The 21,270-nt window shown below is 47.3% G+C and overlaps 1 protein-coding gene across 2 annotated transcripts in view; it reads right to left on the minus strand.

Moving 5' to 3' along the window:
* The window catches only part of GALNT17 (polypeptide N-acetylgalactosaminyltransferase 17), a 451,342-nt gene that overhangs the window by 204,021 nt on the left and 226,051 nt on the right, over window positions 1–21,270 (minus strand). For both annotated transcript variants that reach the window (XM_028110173.2, XM_028110175.2), the window contains one exon: window positions 16,326–16,523. In XM_028110173.2, coding sequence (XP_027965974.1) covers window positions 16,326–16,523 — 198 coding nt within the window. The remainder of the gene's footprint in view (window positions 1–16,325; window positions 16,524–21,270) is intronic.

The following is a 21,270-nucleotide window of genomic DNA, read 5'->3' on the forward strand; positions in this document are numbered from 1 at the left end:
TTTTTAAATTTGTAAATGAATATTAAATTTACAATGAATACATAATTAAAAAAGTATTTTTTACAATGTGATTTTCAAATTCTCCAGTCTCCTCACCACTGTCCTTGTTTTTCTCGCTGGGTTGGAAGACAACATCTGGGTTAGAAGTGGAGCAGAAAATGACTCCTATTTCTTCCCCTCCTGAATGCCTATAGACAAATTATAGAGCTCTAATTTCATGGCTATCAGCCTCTGCTCCTCCCCCCTCATATTCCTCCGGATTTGAAGTCTCTGCAATTTCAAGTTTCTTCAAGCAAAAATTCCAGTTTTCTAGTGATGACTACAAGTATCAGGGATTTTTTTCCCCGTGTGTAAGTTACTTTTAAGATACTATAGGGTTTGGTGGCGGATGGTATGGATGGCCCAGTCGGGTAAACATTTACAATCCGTCAGACCACCATTCTTCACCACTTTGAGGCCTGAGAGTGAATTCAAAGGGATACACAAAGACTGGGGGTGGAAAGGTCAAGGGGGCCATTTGGAGTCAAGAAGCACATAGGTAGGCTGGAGCGGTTCAGCCCTTCAGGTAAAATCATTGCATTTCAGGGTTCCAGCAACTTATAATCAGAGCTTAGCCGTCGGGTCACCAGAAATCCAAAGGGAGACATGGAGTTGGGGCACGGGGAGTGGCAGGTCAATGGAGAATTGGGATTCAGGGGTACAATTCCAGGGCAGGCCCAGCAATGATTTCCAGGAGCCTAGGACTCTGAGTGGATACATCCCTGAGAGAGGCTCTGGCCAAAGAAAGGCCCCTGGCTGTTGGGAAGCCAGGATTCTAGGACAGAGCACACTGGCGGAGTGGAGGGTTTCAACATGGAAACCCTACTCCGGGAGCCTTGTGAACAAAACAGAGGCCTATGGGAGCAGTGCTGGCTACCGGGAGGAAGAAGAGCCACAGGGATGCCTGGGGGCTCAAGGTTCAAGACGGAAACACTGCTTCTTGGCTCATGCCCTGGGGGCCCAGGACTGCAGCTGGGCCACCATGTCAGACACCAGGGCCCAGGACCAGAGTGGGACCAAGTCCACAGAAGAGGAAGTCGGGTGCGGATCTCAGGGGAGCTGGGGAATGAACAAGTTGGGGAAAGACAGAGATCTTTGCCGCTGTCCCCAACTGTCCTCTAAAACCTGGAATGGAAGAAGAGCCTCGGGGAAGCTGTTCTTCAGAAACCCCCTTCTCTTTGCTCCAGAAGAAGCCAAACCCACGTGCAAGAGGCAGCAGTTTGAAAACTGTCCCTGTGCTTTCCTCCCCTGGGCTCCATGACCTCCACTCCCCTGCTCTAAGTTGCCAGGCGGGCAACGGGGGACTTTTCCCAGTGCCTTCACTGCCTCTTTCAGGGGTGAAGCTCAGCTTAGAGCTAGTGGGGCATGGGGCTATCAGAAACGGAAGGAAACCCTCTCGCTCCACTAAAGCTGAGCACTGGGGTCGGTGCTGAGAAGAATGAAGATGTGCTCTAAATGAAAGCCCGTGGTTTCCTGCTTCCGGTCCCATGGGAAGAAGACAAGGAACAGGAAGGTGATGAGAAGTGACAAGTGCCCAGTTTCAGCCCAGAGAGGGAGCGATGTGTTCCCCAGTGAGGTTGGTGCAGAGGGCACAGGGGGGCTTTTGCCTCCATTTTCCCCGGGGGCCATGGAAGGAGCCTGTCTCACAGATGGCCCCATATACACGTGGGGCCCACCTCATCCAAATGAACATGAAGGCGCAGTGTGGTCATGGGGGGGGAGGAGCGGGAGGCTCCCTTGGAGGGAAGGGGGAGGCTGAGTGGAAAGCCAGAAGGGCAGCTGAGGGTCTCTCCTGAAGGCAAGATGAGCCTGTAGCTGAGGCTGGGACGAGTGGGGAGAAAGATGACTAAGCTCGGGTGTCTGCCACCCGTAAGCCACCGGGAACTGAAGCAGATGGTCCTGACCAAGCTGAGAGATCAGATCACAATCAGGCTGGCTGTAGTCCCCTGCCAGCAACTGTGACAGGGTCAGAGACCCTGCCCAAGGGAAGAAAAGACACACAGAGACCCTGAGGCTTCCACTCAGCCACCAGGGGGATGAGCCCACTTGCCCCTACACCTGAACCCCCCCCACACACACACACACACCGTCTGAGACCAAGTATTCTTTTTGGAGGAGGCTGAGCATTTCCAAAGGGACAAACTGCTCTCAATAACCCAAACAGAGCACATTCCCTAGATTTCTGAATTGGGTGAGCCTGGCATATAGTAAACATTCAATAAATATTTGGGGCTGTATCAATGAAGGATTCGATATTCTGCACTTTACTGTCCAAGACAGCGGAAGGAAACTAAAGAAATTTTCGTAACTACTCAATAGCAGATGTGCTATTTTATCATTCATCTCCACATCAGAGCACTTGAGGCTAGGCGGCCAGAGGCAGGGTAGAAAATGCACATTAATGGCTTTTCTTTGGCTTCATTGACTTTTTGCTTCCATTTCCCTCATAACAACACATGTCAGTCACCAACGGGAGGGGGGTGGGGGATGGAGGGGTACATATAGAAGTAATAGCAGCTCCTGGATTCAGAGTTATTATCAGTTTGATTCCCAATACAGGTAAAAGCAAACTTGCTATCAACCTTTCTGAGTGAGGGCAAAAAGAAACCGAAATAAATTCACAAACTACACTCGGTGGAGTCAGGACTGGAAATGAAGTTTGCTTCCAACGTGAGAAGCTGTGACTGGCCCCGGGCGGTTCTCCAACTTGGTTACAGCCCACCAATGGTCCACCTGCTGCCGCTGGTTCTGTCTATAAAACCATCTGCAGCGACAACGTACGCCACAGTCGGAAATTCAACATTCGTAAAAGACACTCAAGGAACATTTCTCTCGTTTTTGCTTTAAGTTAAACTTCTTAGGAACCTGGGGGTCCACTGAACTTCATGCACAGAAGTCAAACTCCAAAATACTGACTTACGCATCCTACTGGGTCTATAAAGGATCTCCCGTGCAGGGAAGCCTTCCCAGACCTCAGACTCTGCCCGATTGCAAAAGGCTTTGAAGGGGCCACTGCTCCATCACACGCTACTCGTACTGATGTTGTCCATAACAGTCAAGCCAGCCTGTCACAGCCCCTCCACTGCTATGAGGATGTGAGACCCGAGTGGTTTAATGACACAGGAGCCTGGACTTCTTGGAGGAAAACAAAGCTCATTGCCCCTTTCTGTGTGCCTGGTTGCAAACTATTTTTAGAGCACCATGGGACTAAAACCAGTGAGGGCTCTGACCTAAAATTCCAGAGGGAGAGTGCGAAGTGTCTACCTGAACTTCCCTGCCTTGGGGAAGTCTGGGGCGAACTCCTGCAGCCTTAGAAGCTGGGCTGGGTCCACGGGATGGAGAATGGCAGGGTGCCACGGAGTTAACAGCAGACGGTCATGTGTGCGTGCCGGACGGCAGGCGGTTCATTACTTGGCGGAGAAACACAGCACAGACTCTTACTATCGGAGCTCCTGATTAATTTCCCGGGTGCTCACGGAAAACTCTACTTGCTTTCTTCCCAGTCCACGAGAAAGGAAACAGTCACGTGTCCCTGTATTTCCGTCAAAGAGAGGGGGGAAACAGAGAGGGGCTCGGCTCCAAATCGAGCCTCAAGTGAACAAAGGTTGTGCAACTGAGAAAACCTGATTGGAGCTGCTATGTTGGGGAGGATGGTAACTGGCAGTGCTAGCCAGGAGCCGGACGAATGGCAAAGGCTGGCTGGGCTCGCGGACAAATTATGACCTGTATCTTAGGCATCGCATCCAGAGGATGCCCTAAAAAAGACCAGGGAGCAATAATGCACCATGGACACAATGGGCCAGAGCTCCAAACTTCGCCACAGAGAAAACAATGGGGCAGCCGGAAATAAAGGAAGAGAGGGCATTTACCGCTCTGAACTCAATCCGAGAGTCTTCTGGAGCTACTTTTTGGGCTCTGAGGGTGGACTGGAGAAAAGAAATGGCAGGAAAAGGCAGGAGAAGGAAAACATACGCAAGGCTGGAAGATGGCACATTCTGGAATCACCTAGAAAAGGGGGATTAAAGCTACCAAAGTTAATGGCTGGGAGCCTACCCCTCCCCACCCCTTCCGCAATCATACCTATCCAGCTCCAACCGATAAGGAATCTGAGGCCCCCGCCAGATCAATTTGGCAGAATTAATGGTACCGCTGCTCCCCTATTTATGTCCAGCAATAACTCAGGACCTGGGCATTTACCTCAGAGGCAAAGCATCTTCTATTTTTAAAACTCCTAAATTTAAAAGGAAACTTATCTGCTGTTTGGCAGCCCAGCACGCTGAGCCTCTTTGTAAGCGAGGAGGAAAGCCTTCCCCACATTATTCAGATTTACCTACTTGCTGCTATGAGCTGTCATAACACATGTTGGCTGACAGAGGCCGGTCTCTGCTTGTCATCGCAGTGAATGGCTGCCCTGCAAAGCCTTGCTTTAGCTCCGGGGCACTGCCTAGGAATTTTGCTTCCAAAAGAACAGCATCCAGCCGCGGTATCAGTGTGTCATGCAAAAAGAAAAACTGATCTACCCAGGCTGGTGTTGAAGGTACAGAGAGGATGTCAAGAAATACCATTTATTTCGCCCAAAAGCAGTGTGTTCACCAATGGGTAAGCACGCTTCTGTTTTATAATGAACAGCCTCCTGGAAGGGACTGACTGGAGGACTGTGGGCCTCTTCTTTTTCTGGGCAAATGCCCTTTCATTAAAATTGCCGCTTCTTCGTTAGCACCCGGAGTTCTGCTCTGTATGCAGGGTACGGAGTAGGGCTAATCCAACGATCAGGTTATCTGTCCTAACCATGCAGAGTGGGAGGAATGGACCAAATATGAAGACAAGGTTTATAGGGCTTCCCATAGGGAGCAGCAAGGCTTGCCACTGCAGAATACAGAAGAGCCCTACCAGCAACAGCAACAACTAGCATTTTTAAGCAGTTTGCATGTATTAGTCTTCACAACAATCCTGTAAGATAGATTACTGTTCTTATTGACAGATGAAGAATCTGAGGCACAGACAGGTAAAGTGGCTTGTCCGAGGTCTTGCAGAATGGGTTTAGGGCACATCTACCCCTTCTACAGAGAACTAAATTGAAGCTCAAAGCCAGTGGTCAAATCTGGCCCCAAAACAGATCGTAGCAATGTTCTCTCTCTCCCATCATGCCGCTGACACACAGAATCATTGAGAAGTGCTTGCTCCCAGGTTTTTTTTTTTTAGAGATTTTATTTATTTGAGAGAGAGAGAGAGAGTGCACAAGCAGGGGGAGCGGTAGGGGGGAGAGGGAGAAGCAGACTCCCCACAGAGCAGGGAACCCGATGCAGGGCTCGATCCCGGGACCCTGGGATCATGACCTGAGCTGAAGGCAGACGCTTGATGGCTGAGCCACCAGGTGCCCCATCCCAGCTTGGAGCACCATGAGAAGGCAGCAGTCAGCAGCGGATGGCTATACAGAGCAGACACGTACCATCCTGTGTTTCCCTGTGGGCTGGACCTGCTGCTTTCCCAGGAAGTGACAAACTTGAGAATGATGCTGTTTCAAGGTCCTGATCAACTGTGATCACTACCAGACATTCTTTCCAGCTAACTGACCAAACAGCAAATACTTTAAAGAAGTGGATATGGCTTCCACTGGACACTCTTAACAGAAGGACAGAAAAGCAAGAATGCATTCATTCCTTCTCCAGTGGTGATTCTCATTCACTGAGTTCTCATTTGGGGGTCTCAAAAATGTGCAAACATGGAAAAACCTGAAAAAGACCTTACACAAGTAGAGTATCCTCTATCCTGCTTAGAACAGAGGTTTATACACAATAGGTATAAATGCTCAGGAAGCAGAGCGGACAAGCACAATACTGCAGAGCCAGCCCCCATCCCTGATCCTACTCATAAAATGCTTCCTCCAGAAGGAGATGAAACCCCACAGTTGACCATTATCAACCAAACCAACACCTTCTATCAATGGGGTTCCTCCAGGGACTGTCCTCTAAAGAAAGCAAGCAGAGTTTTGTGGAGGGTTGTTATGTTTAACTGTAAATCGCCTCGTGTCTTGCTTCTGTAGTAAAACTCTATTTACTGAAACTGATTATCTACAACACCTCGTGCCCAAACTTCAGAGAGTTTACAATGAGGGCCTTTCATCTGAGGGACCAAAAGCTTTGTTATGGAAATTTTCTACTCTGGGAACAACACACCTGTACACACCATGCTGGGTATGGTTTATGGCTAAGAAAATGAAAAGCCTATTGACACAGAGGATAAATGACCTGCCTAATGACACAGAACCTATTGTTGGCAAAATTGACCAGGTCTTTCCTCTGTCACTGGACAACTCCATGGCAGGAAAAGAAGGTGGAGCTTTTCCATTGTGATTTTTCTCTTCCCGAAGTGGGACAGACTTCAGTTGGCCCCTGAGCTAGATTCCTTTCCGAACTCTCCTTTCCTAGACCCAAAGGCAAGTACTAACCACTGTGGTCTTCAATCTGTCCTTCCCCACGTGTTGCAGTTGGCTGGCATCAGATGCACAGCCTAGGTTGGCCAACAAATACTTTAAAAAAGTGGATACGGCTTCCATCGGAAACTCTTAACAGAAGGACAGAAAAGCAAGAATGCATTCATTCCTTCTCCAGTGGTGATTCTCATTCACTGAGTTCTCATTTGGGGTCTCAGAAATGTGCAAACATGGAAAAACTTGAAAAAGACTGAAACACAAGTAGAGTATTCTCTATCCTGCTTAGAACAGAGGTTTATACACAGAAGTTTATACTCTGGCTCTGGGTGATGGTCAACATCTTCCCAGGATGCTCCTTGTTTTCTGAATCCCTGCTTGCAACTCTACCGTGACATTCTGCGGCTCTGGGATCTGACCCCAGTTGAATTAGCTGGCGTACTCTGTGTTGTCCAGCCACGTCCCTCAAAAGGGGGCCACACAAGACTAGGAGCCAAGAATTAATACCCAACTGTCTTCATCTTGTTGCAAGATTGGCCATCTGCTGATGGCCATCAGCTCCCAAGATAGAATTCACATTCCACTCAATTCATCTATTTAAAGTGCACAATTCAACAGTGTTTGGTATGTTCACAGAGTTGTGCAATCATCACCACAATCAATTTTAGAACATTTTTATCACTCCCCCAAAAAGCCTTGTACTCAGCAGTCCCTCCTCTCCCCGCCCCTTCCCCAGGCCAAGACAACTGCTCTTCTACTTCTTGTCTCTCCCAATTAGTGTTTTATCCATCTTCACTCTACCTCATTGGACCGCTGGATCGAGTCTGGGCTCCTCTGTTTGGTTTTGAGAACTCTTCATAAAGTGGACTTCCTGTTCTGATCTACTTGGGTCTTCAATCTCTCCTCTCCTTTTAAATGCACATTCCCTACCTTCAGCTGCTTCACCATACCCAAAATAACTTAACCTCTTGGTGTGATAAATGGTTAATTCATTGGACTTGGATTGCCCAAACCCTGAAGTTCTAAAGAAAGAACTAGCTCTGGCCAGGGTCCTGGAAGATAACTGATACGCCCTTGAGGTATCCTGCCTGATAAGAGTGTCTTTGCAGGCCCGAGGCCCTAGACCATGCTAGTTTAAGCTCTGCGTGTGGGGAGCTGGAGACTGCCCAGTCAAGTTTAGTCACCTGGCACTCCACGCCTTCATGACTGACCCCTACTAAGGCTCAGGTGAGCTTCCCTGGTTGGCACTGCTTCACACCTGCTGTTCCATATCACTGCTGGGACATGAAGTCTTGTCCATGCAACCCCATGGAAGAGGACAACCCGAACCTCACGCCTGGTTTCTCCTGGACTCTGTCCTATGCGTCTTTTTCCATTACTGATTTTCATCTGTACCCTTTTACAGTAACAAGTTGCAAACGGGGACCATGACTGCTTGAGTTTTGTGTCCTTCTAGTGAATCATCACACCTGAGGGCAGTTTGGGGACCCCAAACACACTCCTTTTCACTCCTAGCCCTCCAATTGTGCTGTCTCCCACAAGGCCCAGAAAGTCACACCTTTTCCAGGAGAGACGGCACAATGGGGAAGAGTGCAGACTCTGGGCAATGGGATCGGCATCCCAGCTTTATCTCCCACTAAGCGTGTGACCTTGAGTAAAGTGCTTGCCCTGCCCATGAAATGGAGACCATAATACTACTCACCTCCAGGGGCTAGCATCAAATGTAAATGGATTTGCAATGTGTAAAGCGTAAGATTAATGCCTGGCACATAGGAAATTCCAGCATTAGTTATGGTTTTTATGAGCTCTCCCATCCGCTCCACTCACAAAGTTAACCTCCCTCCCATCAAGCGGCACTTACCTGTGCTTAAATGCAATTGTGCCCACTTGGGTCCTGGGTCTCCAACCAGCCCATGACCTCCTTCAGGAGGATCATGTCATTTACTGACTCTGTCCCCGCAAAAGTTCCTACAAGGCTGAACACACAATTGGTTCCTAAAATATATCTGTTGATGCCTAGGGAAGATACATCTATTTAAAAGTCTAGGAAAATCTGATTCTTCATGTAAGGATTTCCGCTTGTGAAAGCCAGCGATATTCCTCTAGGGAGGGGAAAAAAAAAAAAAAAGACAAAAAACACCCTTCTCCTTTATATACATTTGTGTATAGAATCTAAGATACCAGCAACCACACATATCCAGGACAGCCCTTTCAACTAAAAGTGTCTAACAGCCTCTCATGGCTCCTATACCTTATAATTACCATCAAATTACATGTTGGATTTAGGATGGCTAATTATTAATCATCAGCCTGAATCAGTTATTAATGAGTAATGCCACTAATTACAGGGTCACCTAACACAGAGCAGGCGGGCAACCCCGGCAGCTCACAGAAGATGCCTAATTCAACTGCAGACTGTTCCCGGAAACAATGTGCTGGAAAATGTCACATCTTTGGTGACACTGGACACCCTCGCCTCCTGGTAAAAGTCACGGGGTTTTACAGCTGGAAAGAACTGGAAAGATCAGCACTTGGGACGCTGTGAGATACACCTCTGAATGCTGCTGAGCTAAGCTGGGTTTCCATGAATTCATGATGCCCCCAACCTAAGTGCCTCCTGGCTACATAGACTATATCCCCTCATGCTTATTTTTGCTACTATTTTTCACATACATGGACATAATGTTATAAAAATCATAAAATTTAAGTTTATATCCGAGAACAACTGAACTCACAGTAGTTCTTTTGTCAGGGAATTTTCACGGAGGATTTGTTGAATGTATATTCCCAGATCCTCAAAACTGCCATCAGTTACTTCTTTGTTCTTGGTCAGCTCGCCCATTCTCATTCCTTCTGGAAATGACTCCAGACCTTTATCACTTTCCCATAACCTCCTAGGCAAAGGCCTAGCTCTCACTTTTGAGGGTGATTTCGCCTCCTCTTTCCCGAGGAAAATGTGGGTCATAAAGCATGAGCTCTCTCTTCCTGCTCTTCAAGACCAAACTACTGTTCGTGTCCTTGACCTGACCTCCTCCTTGCACTCCAGGGTCCTTCGTTCCCAACCAGCCCCCTCCCTTCTTCCTATGTCTTCAGACCTTCCCTCTCTTTGCTCCGTGCCCTCAACTCTATGTACTATGTTAAAACAGCCCTCTTCATGTCCTCACCTGGGAAAAGGATGTTCAAGCAACAGATGCCAAATTCAAGGAGATGGTGCAGAAGGTTCAATGTCAATAGCTAAGAAACAGCTAACGAGGGAGTGGTGTTTAGGGGAGGAATGTGTGAGGAGAGCTTCCCTGGGGCAAGGTGCTCCCTGGAGCGAGTGGGGATCCTACCATCTGACCCCAAGCCCAGTTCAGCGCTTCCAGCAGCAAAGAAACATCCTCACTGCTCCCGACCAAGGTTTTAGCAAAGGGAAAGTGGCCTGTGGAGCAGAGGGGAGCCCTGGGTAGGGGGAGAGTCACCTCTCCCCTCCCATGTGGGACAAAGGTATATGAATCCTGGAAAGAAGATGCAGAACCCAGAGGGAATGTTGGCCTGTGACCACTTTCAAAGTGGTCATTATTAAAGTTCACGATAAAAAAAGGAATGAAGTACTCACTCATGTTACAAAACTGAAAAACCTCGCAAACTTTATGCTATTAAAGAATCAAAGAAACCAGACACAAAACCCCATAGAGTGTACGGTTCCACGTATATGAATTGTCCAGAACTGGAAGTCCACAGAGACAGAAAGCAGACTGGCAGCTGTCAGGGACTTGGGGGAGGCAGGGTGTGGGGAAAGGGATGACTGTCTAATGGGGAAGGAATTGGACACTGAGTGTTGATGGGTGCACAATAGTGTGAGTGTATTTAATGCCACTGAATTCTATACCGTAAAATGGTTAAAATGGTAACGATTTGTGTTATGTGTACTTTACCACCTTAAATAAAATCATCAACAAAACAGAAAAAAAGGGATGTCCAAGACTGTAGCCTACAAGATAATGGAAACAATCTAAGTGTCCATCAATGGGTGAACTGGATCAAGAAGATGTGACGTATCTATACAATGGAATACTATCCAGCCCTAAGAAGGAAGGAAATCCTGCCATTTGCAACGACATGGATGGATACTGAGGGCATAATGCTGAGTGAAATAAGTCAGACAGAGAAACACAAACACAGAATGATTGCACATACGTATGGAATCTAAAAAAGTCAAACTCGTAGAGAAACAAAGATCAGCACAGTGGTTGCCAGAGGCTGGGGGCTGGAGGAAATGGAGAGGTGCTGGTCCAAGGATACAAACTACCAATTACATGATGGATAAGTTCTGGAGATCGTATGTACAGCATGGCGACTATGGTTAATAATAACACACCATATACCCGAAATCACCTCAGGGAACAGGTCTTAAGGGTTATCACCATTTAAAAGAAAGTAATTATGCAAAGTGATGGATATGTTAAATAGCATGATTGTGGTAACCATTTTGCAGTGTGTACCTCTACCAGAACGTCACATTGTACACACTAAATACATACACTTTTTGTCAATCATATTTCAATAAAGCTTGAAAAAAATAAATGTTTAAAATGCATATGTAAATTAATGAATGAATTACTTGGAAATAAAAGGCGGCTCTGGAGTACGGGGACCCCAGCAGGAAGAGGGCATGGGGTAGATGCAAAGGCACAGGTGGAGGGAGCACTGGAAGAGGCCCAAGGAAGGAGGGTCCCTGCTGCCTTGATAAAGCAAGGTGGAGGTTCAGATTCCCCATGCCCTACGCTGAGCACCTGGAAGAACCTTCCTCCTTGCACCTCCCGAGGCACAGATGAGTGAAAGACAGGAAGAATACGGACTCCAGCTGCTCTCCCACTGCAAAGGGTCAGTGAGGGTTAGAAAGAGATCTTATTTATTTTTTTTAAGTAGGCTCCATGCCTAGCATGAAGCCCAACACAGGGCTTGAACTCACCACCCTGAGATCAAGACCTGAGCTGAGATCAAGAGTCAGACGCTTAACCGGCTGAGCTACCCAGTCGCCCTGAGGGGTTCTTAATTTCAAGGAAGGTCAAGTTTTTATGATGACATGAGATGGGACAATTTCCATAATGGACTGAGGCTGATTTGTGACTTAAAGTGACCCTAGGACTTACATTACCCAAGAGTGATAAGAAACATCATGAGGTCTACCGGGGTTTTCGTTGGGGCAAGGGAAGGGCTCATTGCACTGAGCAAGGAGGAAACCAAGACAGTGGGGTTTTATCAATATGCCCCGGGAGTTCTTTTTTTTATGATTCTTTTTTTAAAGTAATCTCTGTACCCAATGTGGGGCTCAAACTCATGACCCTGAGATTAAGAGTCGCATGGTCTACTGATCGACCCAGCCAATATACCCCATGAGTTCTACTTACTCAGTGCACTAGAGGTGCAGGCTCAGTCTCTCCCATTCCTAAAGGCATATCACTTGATCTTTATTCATCCTCCTCCACAGTTTCTACCCCTCACCTCTCCAAGCCGAGTCTGCCCCAAACACCTCACTCACTTTTCCAACTTCTTCATGTCCCATTTGTCCCTCCAACGGCCAATTAGCTTCAGACCCAAATGATCCCTTAAAATGGTCTCACCAAGGCTATGAGGAGCTGATCCCTTAAACCCAATGGTGCTTTGGGTCTTCCTGTTATTAAACCTCTTACTCCACTGACTGTCCTCCTATCTCTCTGACCATTCATCAAGACTTGTCAGTCTCACTTATGAAGGCTCCCTCCATCCCAGAAATATTGGGGTTCTCCTTGTCTTTCTCTAATGGACCTCTGGGCACTCTCACTCTTTTTCTTAATCGCTAGCCCTGACCTCTCTTCAGGGCCTCAAATGTCACTCATCCATTCGTTCATTCACTAAAGATTTTGAGCAAACTACTAAGGTCCAGGTAGTAATTAGGCACGGGGGCTAGAACCATGAACTAGCCACAGTCCTGGCTTCATAATAGCATATGGTCTAGTGGGTGATAAAGATGGTGAAGAGAGGCTCTCCATTTGGGAGAGGCAAGTAGAAACACCTAGCAGCAGTTCTTAATATAAGCCCTATGAATCATTAAGGTATTCATAAACTTCATGAAATTATATGCAAAGTTCTGTCCACTTGGACATATTCAGGGTTGACACGATCTATGCCTTTCATTAGGTTAGCCAAGAGGTCCTTGACACAGAAACGCTACTGATGTGACATTGGACATGATGTCACTCTGGAGAAAAATCAGGGCTTAAGACATAGATGTGAGACCCTTCTATGAGAGGCGAGAGTGGGGTCAGGGCTCCTCAGAGTCTTTCAAAGAAGAATCTCAGCAGCAGAGGGCAGTGACACACAATGGAGGCGATAAGGGAAACTTGGCTTAACTCAAGCTCCACTAAGTCTAACTATGCTTCTCCTGTGGCTCTGAGTAACCCTTTCCCCAAATCCCCCAGTCCCGCAGGAACGCCACATAGCGCCGGTGCCCAGAGCTCCCGATGTGAGAAGCAGGGGCCTCAGCTGTCCTGGGAATGACAGAGGTCTCTCTCATAGCTTTGAAGAAGAGGGATTTTTTTTGGCCAATATTTAGAAGTCAGGCGATTTCACGCAATGATCTGGATTTGTGTCTTCTCTTCAAAGTCTGAGGACCCAATAAACGCCAGCCCTGGGTCCCCCCCCTCCAGCACTGTCACCCAGGGCTGATAGCAGCTGCCTCCTTGTGGGGGGGATGTATTCGTCAGTCCCCGTGCCCCGCCCCCCCTTATACTTGGACTCTGCTCTCTTTCGTGGCACCTGCTCACTCTCCACCCCAGAAGCTCTGGGGGAGACAAAGAGCAGAGAACAAACGGAAAACCATGGGAAATAAACTATTTGTCAGGCAGGAGAAAAAAATATATATATAGGAAGAAAAAGGGAAAGACGTAAACAGAAAAGATATACATTTTCCTTTTTTTTAAGGATATAAATTTTCTTAACGCAAAATCTCCTACGTTATGTTGTCTACTGGGAAGACTCAGTATCTACAGTAGCCTCATCCAGTCAAATGCCATTTGGATTGTGAAAATGTTCTCCCCATCCCATCCTTCACCAAAATAAAATCATTACTATTAAAATATTAGGATCACAGTGGGGAGTGGAAACGACCATGTCCTAACATTTAAGAAATCATAGTGTATCTGCATAATAACATCAGAAAGGCCATAAAAACTCCATCCTACAATTAAATAGCTCCATCCACTATTAACAAATTAAGCATTTCATAAGTTATGATACATTAAAAAGAGATCATTGGTATTTGATTCTGTTTTGTACATCAGAGATACATGTAATATTAATGACTCATGATCACGACTCTATTTTCTTGGGTCTTTTTAAAGTGCATATTAATCATCTGTTAATATTACCGTAACTCATAAAATACAAGCTAAATTTTCGCTTAGTGCCTTTCGTACATAGGAATAGCTATGTTTTCTGGGCATGTTACAGCAAGGCACTGTACCCACTACTTTCCCTCTGTGGCTAACACCACTGTCACACCCCCATTCCCATGTCTGTCATGGCTGGAGGTCAGCCCCCCTGTGGGTCAGAGAGGAAGCACTATGTGTGTTCAGTCCAGCAGTGTTAATTTCATTCATGTTATTATGCAACTGATCTCCAGAATGCATTTCATCTTCTAAAACTGAAACTCTACACCCATCAAGTAACATTTCCCTATGCGTCTCTTCTCCCCAGCACCTGCCAACTACCATTCTTCTGTCTCCATACATTTGGCCATTTTGGGCACCTCATATGAGTGGAATCATATAGTATTTGTCTTTGGTGACTGGTTTATTTCACTTGCCATAAAATCCCCAAAGTTCATCCACACCATAGTATATGTTGGAACTTCCTTCTTTTTTAAGGCTGAATGCTATTCCATTGTATGTATACCCCACGTTTTAATCACCCATCCATCTGTTGGTGGCCATTTGGGTTACTTCCACCTCTCGGCCATTGTGAATAACGCTGCTATGAACATGGGTGTGCAAATACCTCTCAGTGCCTACTTTCAACTCTTCTGCGTATGTACCCAGATGTGAAATTGCTGGATCACATGGTAATTCTATTTTTTAAATTTTTTGAGGAACTGTCATACTGTTTTCCATAGCAGCTGCATGATTTGATATTTCTAGGAGCAAAGCTCAAGGATGCCAATTTCTCCACATCCTTGCCAACACTTGTTCCTTTCTGCTTTTGTTTGTTTGTTTGTTTGTTTGTTTGATAGTAGCCATCCTAATAGATGTAAGGTGGTATCCCACTCATTAAATTTAAATATCCCAAAGGTTATGCTTTGCTTCTCAGGTGACACCTTAGTGACGAGTCCATGAGCCAAGAGTGTGGTCCTGCAGCATTGCCCATAATGGCATCGATCGCACATCCGAGACTGGGATGGAAACTGAGTCACAAGACATCTCTGGTGGAGGAAGTTACTGGCCCAACACATCATCTTCCTTGTTGCACATATCTGCCCATGAGCAGCTCTACTCTACTGTAGTTAGTTCCTCAGCTTTCAATTTGAGCAGGAAAATAAGGGAACATGAGGCATCCTAGTTATTTAAAATGTAACGACTATGAACTTCAGAACTACCTGCAGAAAGTCCTCATCTTATTCCAGAGTTCCTTCTTGCCATTCTCTTTTATATCAACGCTGCGCAAAAAGTGGGCCAAGGTAAGCAAGCCTCTTCTACCTCTTCTAACTCAAGACAGAACCCTGAAGATCTTAAGTCACTTTGGCCCTTGAGCAGAACTCACAGGAAGTACTGGACGATAACTCAGCTACCATTGTGGTTAAAAATCAGAGCATCTGTAATGGGCTGAACAATGTCCCCTCCCCTCAAAAAAATCCACATCCTAATCTCTGGCACCTGTAAATGTTACCTAACACGGAAAAAGGACTTTGCAGATGGGATTCATCGTGGGCCAGGGGATTATCTTCGATTATGCACATAGACTGTAAATGTTATCACAAGGGCCCATCACACGGGAGGCAAGAAAGTCAGAGGGGTAAGAAGGGCGTGTGATGAAGGAAGAGGAGGAAGAGGGATGTGATGTAGCCACAAACAAAGAAATGAGGACTTCTGGAAGCTGGAAAAGGCACAGAAATGGATTCTGCCCTACAACCTCCAGAAGGACCCACACCGCTGAGCACACCTTGAGTTTAGCTCTGTGAAGCTCATTCCAGACTTCTGACCTTGGAACATAAGAGAATACCTCTGCGTTGCTTCCAGCCACCACACTGGTAGTAATTTGTTATAGCAGCCATGGGAATATGGCATCAAAATTAACCCACTTTACTCAACCTCCAGCTTCCCAGCTGGTGTGCTCTGGGATCCTGATCTGCGCATCTCTGGGAGCAGCAGGGTAGGACGTGGGCAAGAGTCATACAGAGCTACCCAAAGGCCCTCCAGGTGTCCCCGGGGTCACACAAATACTGTTCTTTTCTCCGTGTTCCTGCACCACGGAAAGGGGAGGGAAAGTTGCAGGTATGACAGAGCCACAGGAATAAGCACCTCTCAAACATCACAGGGCAAGCTCCTGAACACAGCCCATCAGATAGGAGCACAAATAAAAGGAGGTGGACATTCCCTACATTTCGATCTTTCAGTATCACTGTTTGATAAGCTGCGCTTGAAAACTTTAGCTAAAGAAGCAAAATGCGGTATCTTTCCCCAGCAAGAAATCTCTGACGCTAAGACCCCATGAGGTCCCAAAGCAGGTTTATCCACTGCTGGTCTGCCCCAGGCAGCCTCTCCTACACTCCCTCCCTCCAGGTTCCTGTGTCCCTGGGATCTGGGGACATGATGGCCTCCAGAGCTTGCCTGCCACCGACCTGATGGGGAGAGAGGGGTCTCCGGCGTCCCACCAGTCTTTCGGGGGGCTGATGTACATGCACCACAGCTCCCAGCTGTAGCCGTGGGCCGAGTTCTCATACCGCTGCACCTCAAAGGTGTCCTGTTTGATGTTGTCGATGGACGGAAGGATCACTCGCTTCCGGTTCTCCTGGATTCGGGACAGAACCGGCTCGGCCCTGAAACACACGGAAGGAGAAGTAAAATCTCTCTTCTGCGGCATGCCCACCCCTCCCCTGACACAGACCCCCACACCACGGAGAATGAACAAAAGCAACCTGGCTAAAGGGGGGGCCCTGGGTGGGCTGGGCCTCAGGTGGAAACTGAAGCACCTGAGTGACCTGCCCTGGGGTGGATCGTGCCTCTGTGAGCATGCTCTGTACGGTGGTGCAGTGTGGTCCACACCCTGGCCCCCAGGGGGATCCTACGTCGCTCTTGCCTGGGCCTGAGGGGCCCGCAGCAAGAATTCAGAGCGTGGGGGCCTCTCCCCCAGAAAGCCCCAGGCCTCTCTTTTGTGCTGACAGCGGTAAGCCAAGGCAAGCCCCGCTGACTCCAAGCGGTTCCTGTTTGCCATTTCCCCTCGGGCACTGGTTGATGCCTCCTGTTTCTTCTGCAGGAGCTGAATTTTCTCTCCCAAAATGGGTCACTCCTGCCCTTGACGGCCTGGTTTTAATAAGCATTTCGCTAGCTTCTTGGTGTGTGTGACTATTTCAGTTGTTTTAATTGATTATTTAATTGATTTCTTACAAGGGATCTAATTGAATTGGTTAGCAATGGCAGGAGAGAACTAATTAAATGCAAAGGCAAGCAGAATCCTGCCTCCCAGCAAGCCTGCCCCCTCATGCCTGCAGTGGGGGATAGGCAGGGACCTGGCTCAGGGTTCAAGATGCAGTCCTGCCCACTTAGGAGAAAGCAGATGGTCAGACTCCCCCACCGGTGTGTGTCTCCAAGGCAGACGTAGGAACGGATTGTTTCCCAGATTCGAGAAGGAAAAGATGGCTCTCATAAGCCAGGGCATTAATCTCCCTGCTTAGAACAGAGCTCGGGCTTTGGAAAAGAGTCAAGTGAAAACCCCATCCCTCTGCATTATTTGGAAGAATAATGAGAATGCTCGGCCTGCCTCCCATCTCTTTCCATTTCCAGCTATTGAATTACCTGTTGGCTCATCTCATCTTTCTATTTAAAATGAGCAATAAAATATACCCTGGGCCATTTACCGCCTCCAGTGCTTTTGCACACCCCAAATAGGCTGAAGCCAAGGGGGACTGACTCGCCATGGCTTCCAGATACACTTCTGAGCTTCACCCCTCCAAGCACCTGCTCCTGCTGTTCTCCTCCTTGGAGAAGTGCCCGTGGCCACTGGCAGGAAGTCTAGTTACCTATGGAGTCTTACCAGATCAAGTGCCACCTCTCCCAAGAAGCCTTCCTTGATTTCTCCTGGTAGGAAGCTTCTCTCCCTCCTCTCAGCTCTTGGACCATCTTCTGCACCTCATCAAGTCACTCTGGCTATACGCTGTCTGTGCTAGTCTTGGAATACACACTATTTTTCCTTACGGCCGAATGGAAGCTGATATTTATGGAGCACTTACTGCGGGCTAGGCACCATTCTAAACATTCTCACAATGGTCCTAGGAGGTAGACAGAATGATCAGCATTTGACAAATGAGGTAAAGTGGCTTGCCCCGGGGCCACACAGCCAGCTGGTGGCAGGGCCGGGTTTCTAACCCGGATGGTCTGGCTTCACGCCCGACCCATAAGCTCCACTGTGTCCTTGACGGAGCCAGGCTCCCCCCGGCCGGTCTGGTGGCCTGAGGTTTAGAAGCACTCAGTCCCCCGTCACTGTGGTGAACTTCTAAGCATGGGGACAGAAGAGCTTCGTCCCACTAACGCTTCTGATGCTGCGGAGTGTGACCTCCCAGTCTGCGAGGGAAGGTACACCCGTTCCAGTTGTTTTCTCCCGCCCCTGCAGATACCCCAACCTTCTACCAAGCGGCCCGCTGTGCTTCCGGCGGAGCAGCGCACTCCCGCCCGCAACCCGTTATCATGTGACCTGCTCTGGCCAATGGGGTGTGAGCACACGAGATGACGTCACACCGGAGCAGAAACTGGCAGAGCCAGTCCCGAGCCACAACAATGGGATGTCCTTTGACAAAAGTCCTGCTTCCTGTAGCCTCAGACGGAAGAGACAGGACGTGTGTCTCTCATTTCAATATTGCATTGTATTGGATGGTTTTAAATTGTCTGCGTGTTGCCGTTTGTGCAGCTTCAAGCCAGAAGCGCATCTTCAGTGAAAGATTGCAAATACTAATCAGGGGCATTCAGGGAAGCAGCCTCCGATTCTCTGAGACGCATGCACGTCGCCACATGACCTGTTACGCCAGCCCACCCCCGTCAACCCTGACTGGAGGGGCCATGACCATGCTCAGGACTTGCGAGCTATGGCGCTGGGTCACTCACACCCTTGGGTGGCACTAAATGCTCTTGCTGAGAAATGCCCGCTACCTAATCGTGGTTTTAGATAACAATACAATTCTCTTATGTTCCCCAGACCTATAACCCATAACTGAAATTCCTGGATTTGAAAAACGGGGATGCTAATATGGCTACATCAAATAAATAACCGAAAACAGCCTCATTTTAGCAATGATCCAATTGTTAATCTACAGATTGTATTTTTTAAAATTTGGGTGTTCTTCAGGTGGTTGTTTTAATACTGTTTATTAGCCCCATTAAGAAATGTAGACTTAAGTAGTCCAACCAACCCACTGAGCAATTCCTATGTCATACCTTACAGTTAACAGCTTAAGGCATTTTACTACAAGTTTCCACAAGCCCTGAATCAAATCTCTAATCTTTTCACAATAAAGTAGATTGGCATATAAAATAAAATACATCACTACTCATTTCCTACATGGTCTCTTCTAGCCGGATTTCCATTTTATGTACATGAAATGACAGTCTAAAGACTGTTAAATATCAATGTTCCCTTCCGAGAAGGGAGAACAAATTCCAATTTTTTAAACAAAAGGGACAGTCTCAGGAGAACTTTACCTAAGTGACCATGTGTGTAAACTGTACAAGTTAAGCTGTTTTAAAGTTATAGATGATAAGCAAATGAACTCAAATATCCTGTCTTGGGGCACCGGGATGGCTCCATCGGCTGAGCGTCTGCCTTCGGCTCGGGTCATGATCTCAGGGTCCTGGGATCAAGTCCCACATCAGGTTCCCTGTTCAGCGGGAGCATGCTTCTCCCTCTCCCTCTGATTGCAGCTCCCCCTGCTAGTGCTCTCTCTCTCTCTCTCTCTATATATATATATATATCAAATAAATAAATAAATAAAATCTTTTTTAAGAAGTCCTGTCTTCTCTGTACTATGTTTCAGCTAATATTGCAAAACTAATGCCAGTTCTAAAAGTTGCTATGACCAATTCTGTTGACTTTCGCAAGGTACCTTAAGTTACAACAAAAACCTCCTTGGGGGTCTCAGGATGTGGAGGCTATGGGGAGCAGGGTTACAGACAGAGAACCAGCAGCTGACCTGCCCCACAGACGAGATGAAAGTCCTTGTTGTCATAAATCACTGAAGTTGGAGATTATGACTGCAGTATATAACCCAGCGAAAGTTGAGACACAGTGTCTACCTTGTAACAAGTCAGCACAAGGGACATCTGTCACTCTGGTGGTGGAAATTGAGCGTGATGGCCTAAGGCTGGCACAGAGGCCAGTTAGACTATGGGCTACCTGAGGGCAGACAGCAAATCCTGCCAGATTCCGAACCCCAGCTGAGTGACCAACTGTCCCACTTTGCCCAGGACTGTTCCAGTTTTACCACTGAAAGTCCTGCATTTTGGGAAATCCCTCAGCACTAGGCAGATCTGAACAGTGGGTGACTCCATCCCTGGCCTAGGACAGTGTTTGGGACAGTGGCAGGCATCCAGCAAATATTTGTCAAATGGATAATTCAGGCAGCCACTGTGTTACTTTAGGTGGATGATGATGAGGGTGTGAGATGCGTGAGTGGAGGTCAAGGCGAAAGGCAGACATGCAAAATAGAAGGGGAAACCAGCTAGAGCTAGAGGTTGATGAGAGCTAGAGATTGATTGGATGAGTGACATGATGGGGAGGGAAGAATCAAGTGAAAGGGGACATGGGTAGAGCCACCAGTTTTGACAGAAAAGAAACAGGGAGGCAAAGATGTGGCAAAAAAGACAAAAAGTTCCAATGGAGCATTGGAGCGCATCTGTTCGGAAGGCTTCCAGTTCAACCGTTCTCAAACCTGAGTGAGCATCAGAGTTAACCCAGAGGGCTGGTTAAAACAGATTGCTGGACCCACCCCCAGAGCTTCTGATTTCAGAGGTCTTGGGGGGGAGCCCAAGAATCCGCAACTCAAACAAGTTCCCAGATGCTGCTACTGGTCTGGGGACCATACTTTGAGACCGTTTATGAGACAGTAACAACTCTGAAGCTTAGGGGAGGTCAGGGCTGCAAACACACAGCTGTCTGTCACCAGGTCTGATGGTGACAGAAAAACCAGGAAAAGAAACTAGCGTCTGATATGACATCAGATACCCATGTGCACTTGAAAGAGCCAGTGTTAACCCTCTCCTTCATGAGCTCATGCGGATAACCATTCTCCTTTGATCCAGCCATTAAAGAGATTCTAAAGTGTGTTGCAAATGAAGAAGAACAGATGTTTTAATGTTTCATTGGTGATGGGATAGTGGCTCTTCCAATCCGGTACCATGAACATTTATTCAAGATGGTACCAGTGAGTTGACACATGTTACAAACATGATTTGTGAAATTAAAGACTCTGCTTCTTAGTAATTAAGCAAATTGAGCACAGGTTACTTAACCTCTGATTTATCACTGGGTAGTCAGCAACAACCACCTGACTGTGCTCTTCAGCTGTCCAGTCCTAAACC

Source organism: Eumetopias jubatus, unplaced genomic scaffold, assembly GCF_037043125.1.
Source record: "Eumetopias jubatus isolate StellerSeaLion01/CBP00866 unplaced genomic scaffold, mEumJub1_p1.0 scaffold_12, whole genome shotgun sequence".
Taxonomy (NCBI): domain Eukaryota; kingdom Metazoa; phylum Chordata; class Mammalia; order Carnivora; family Otariidae; genus Eumetopias; species Eumetopias jubatus.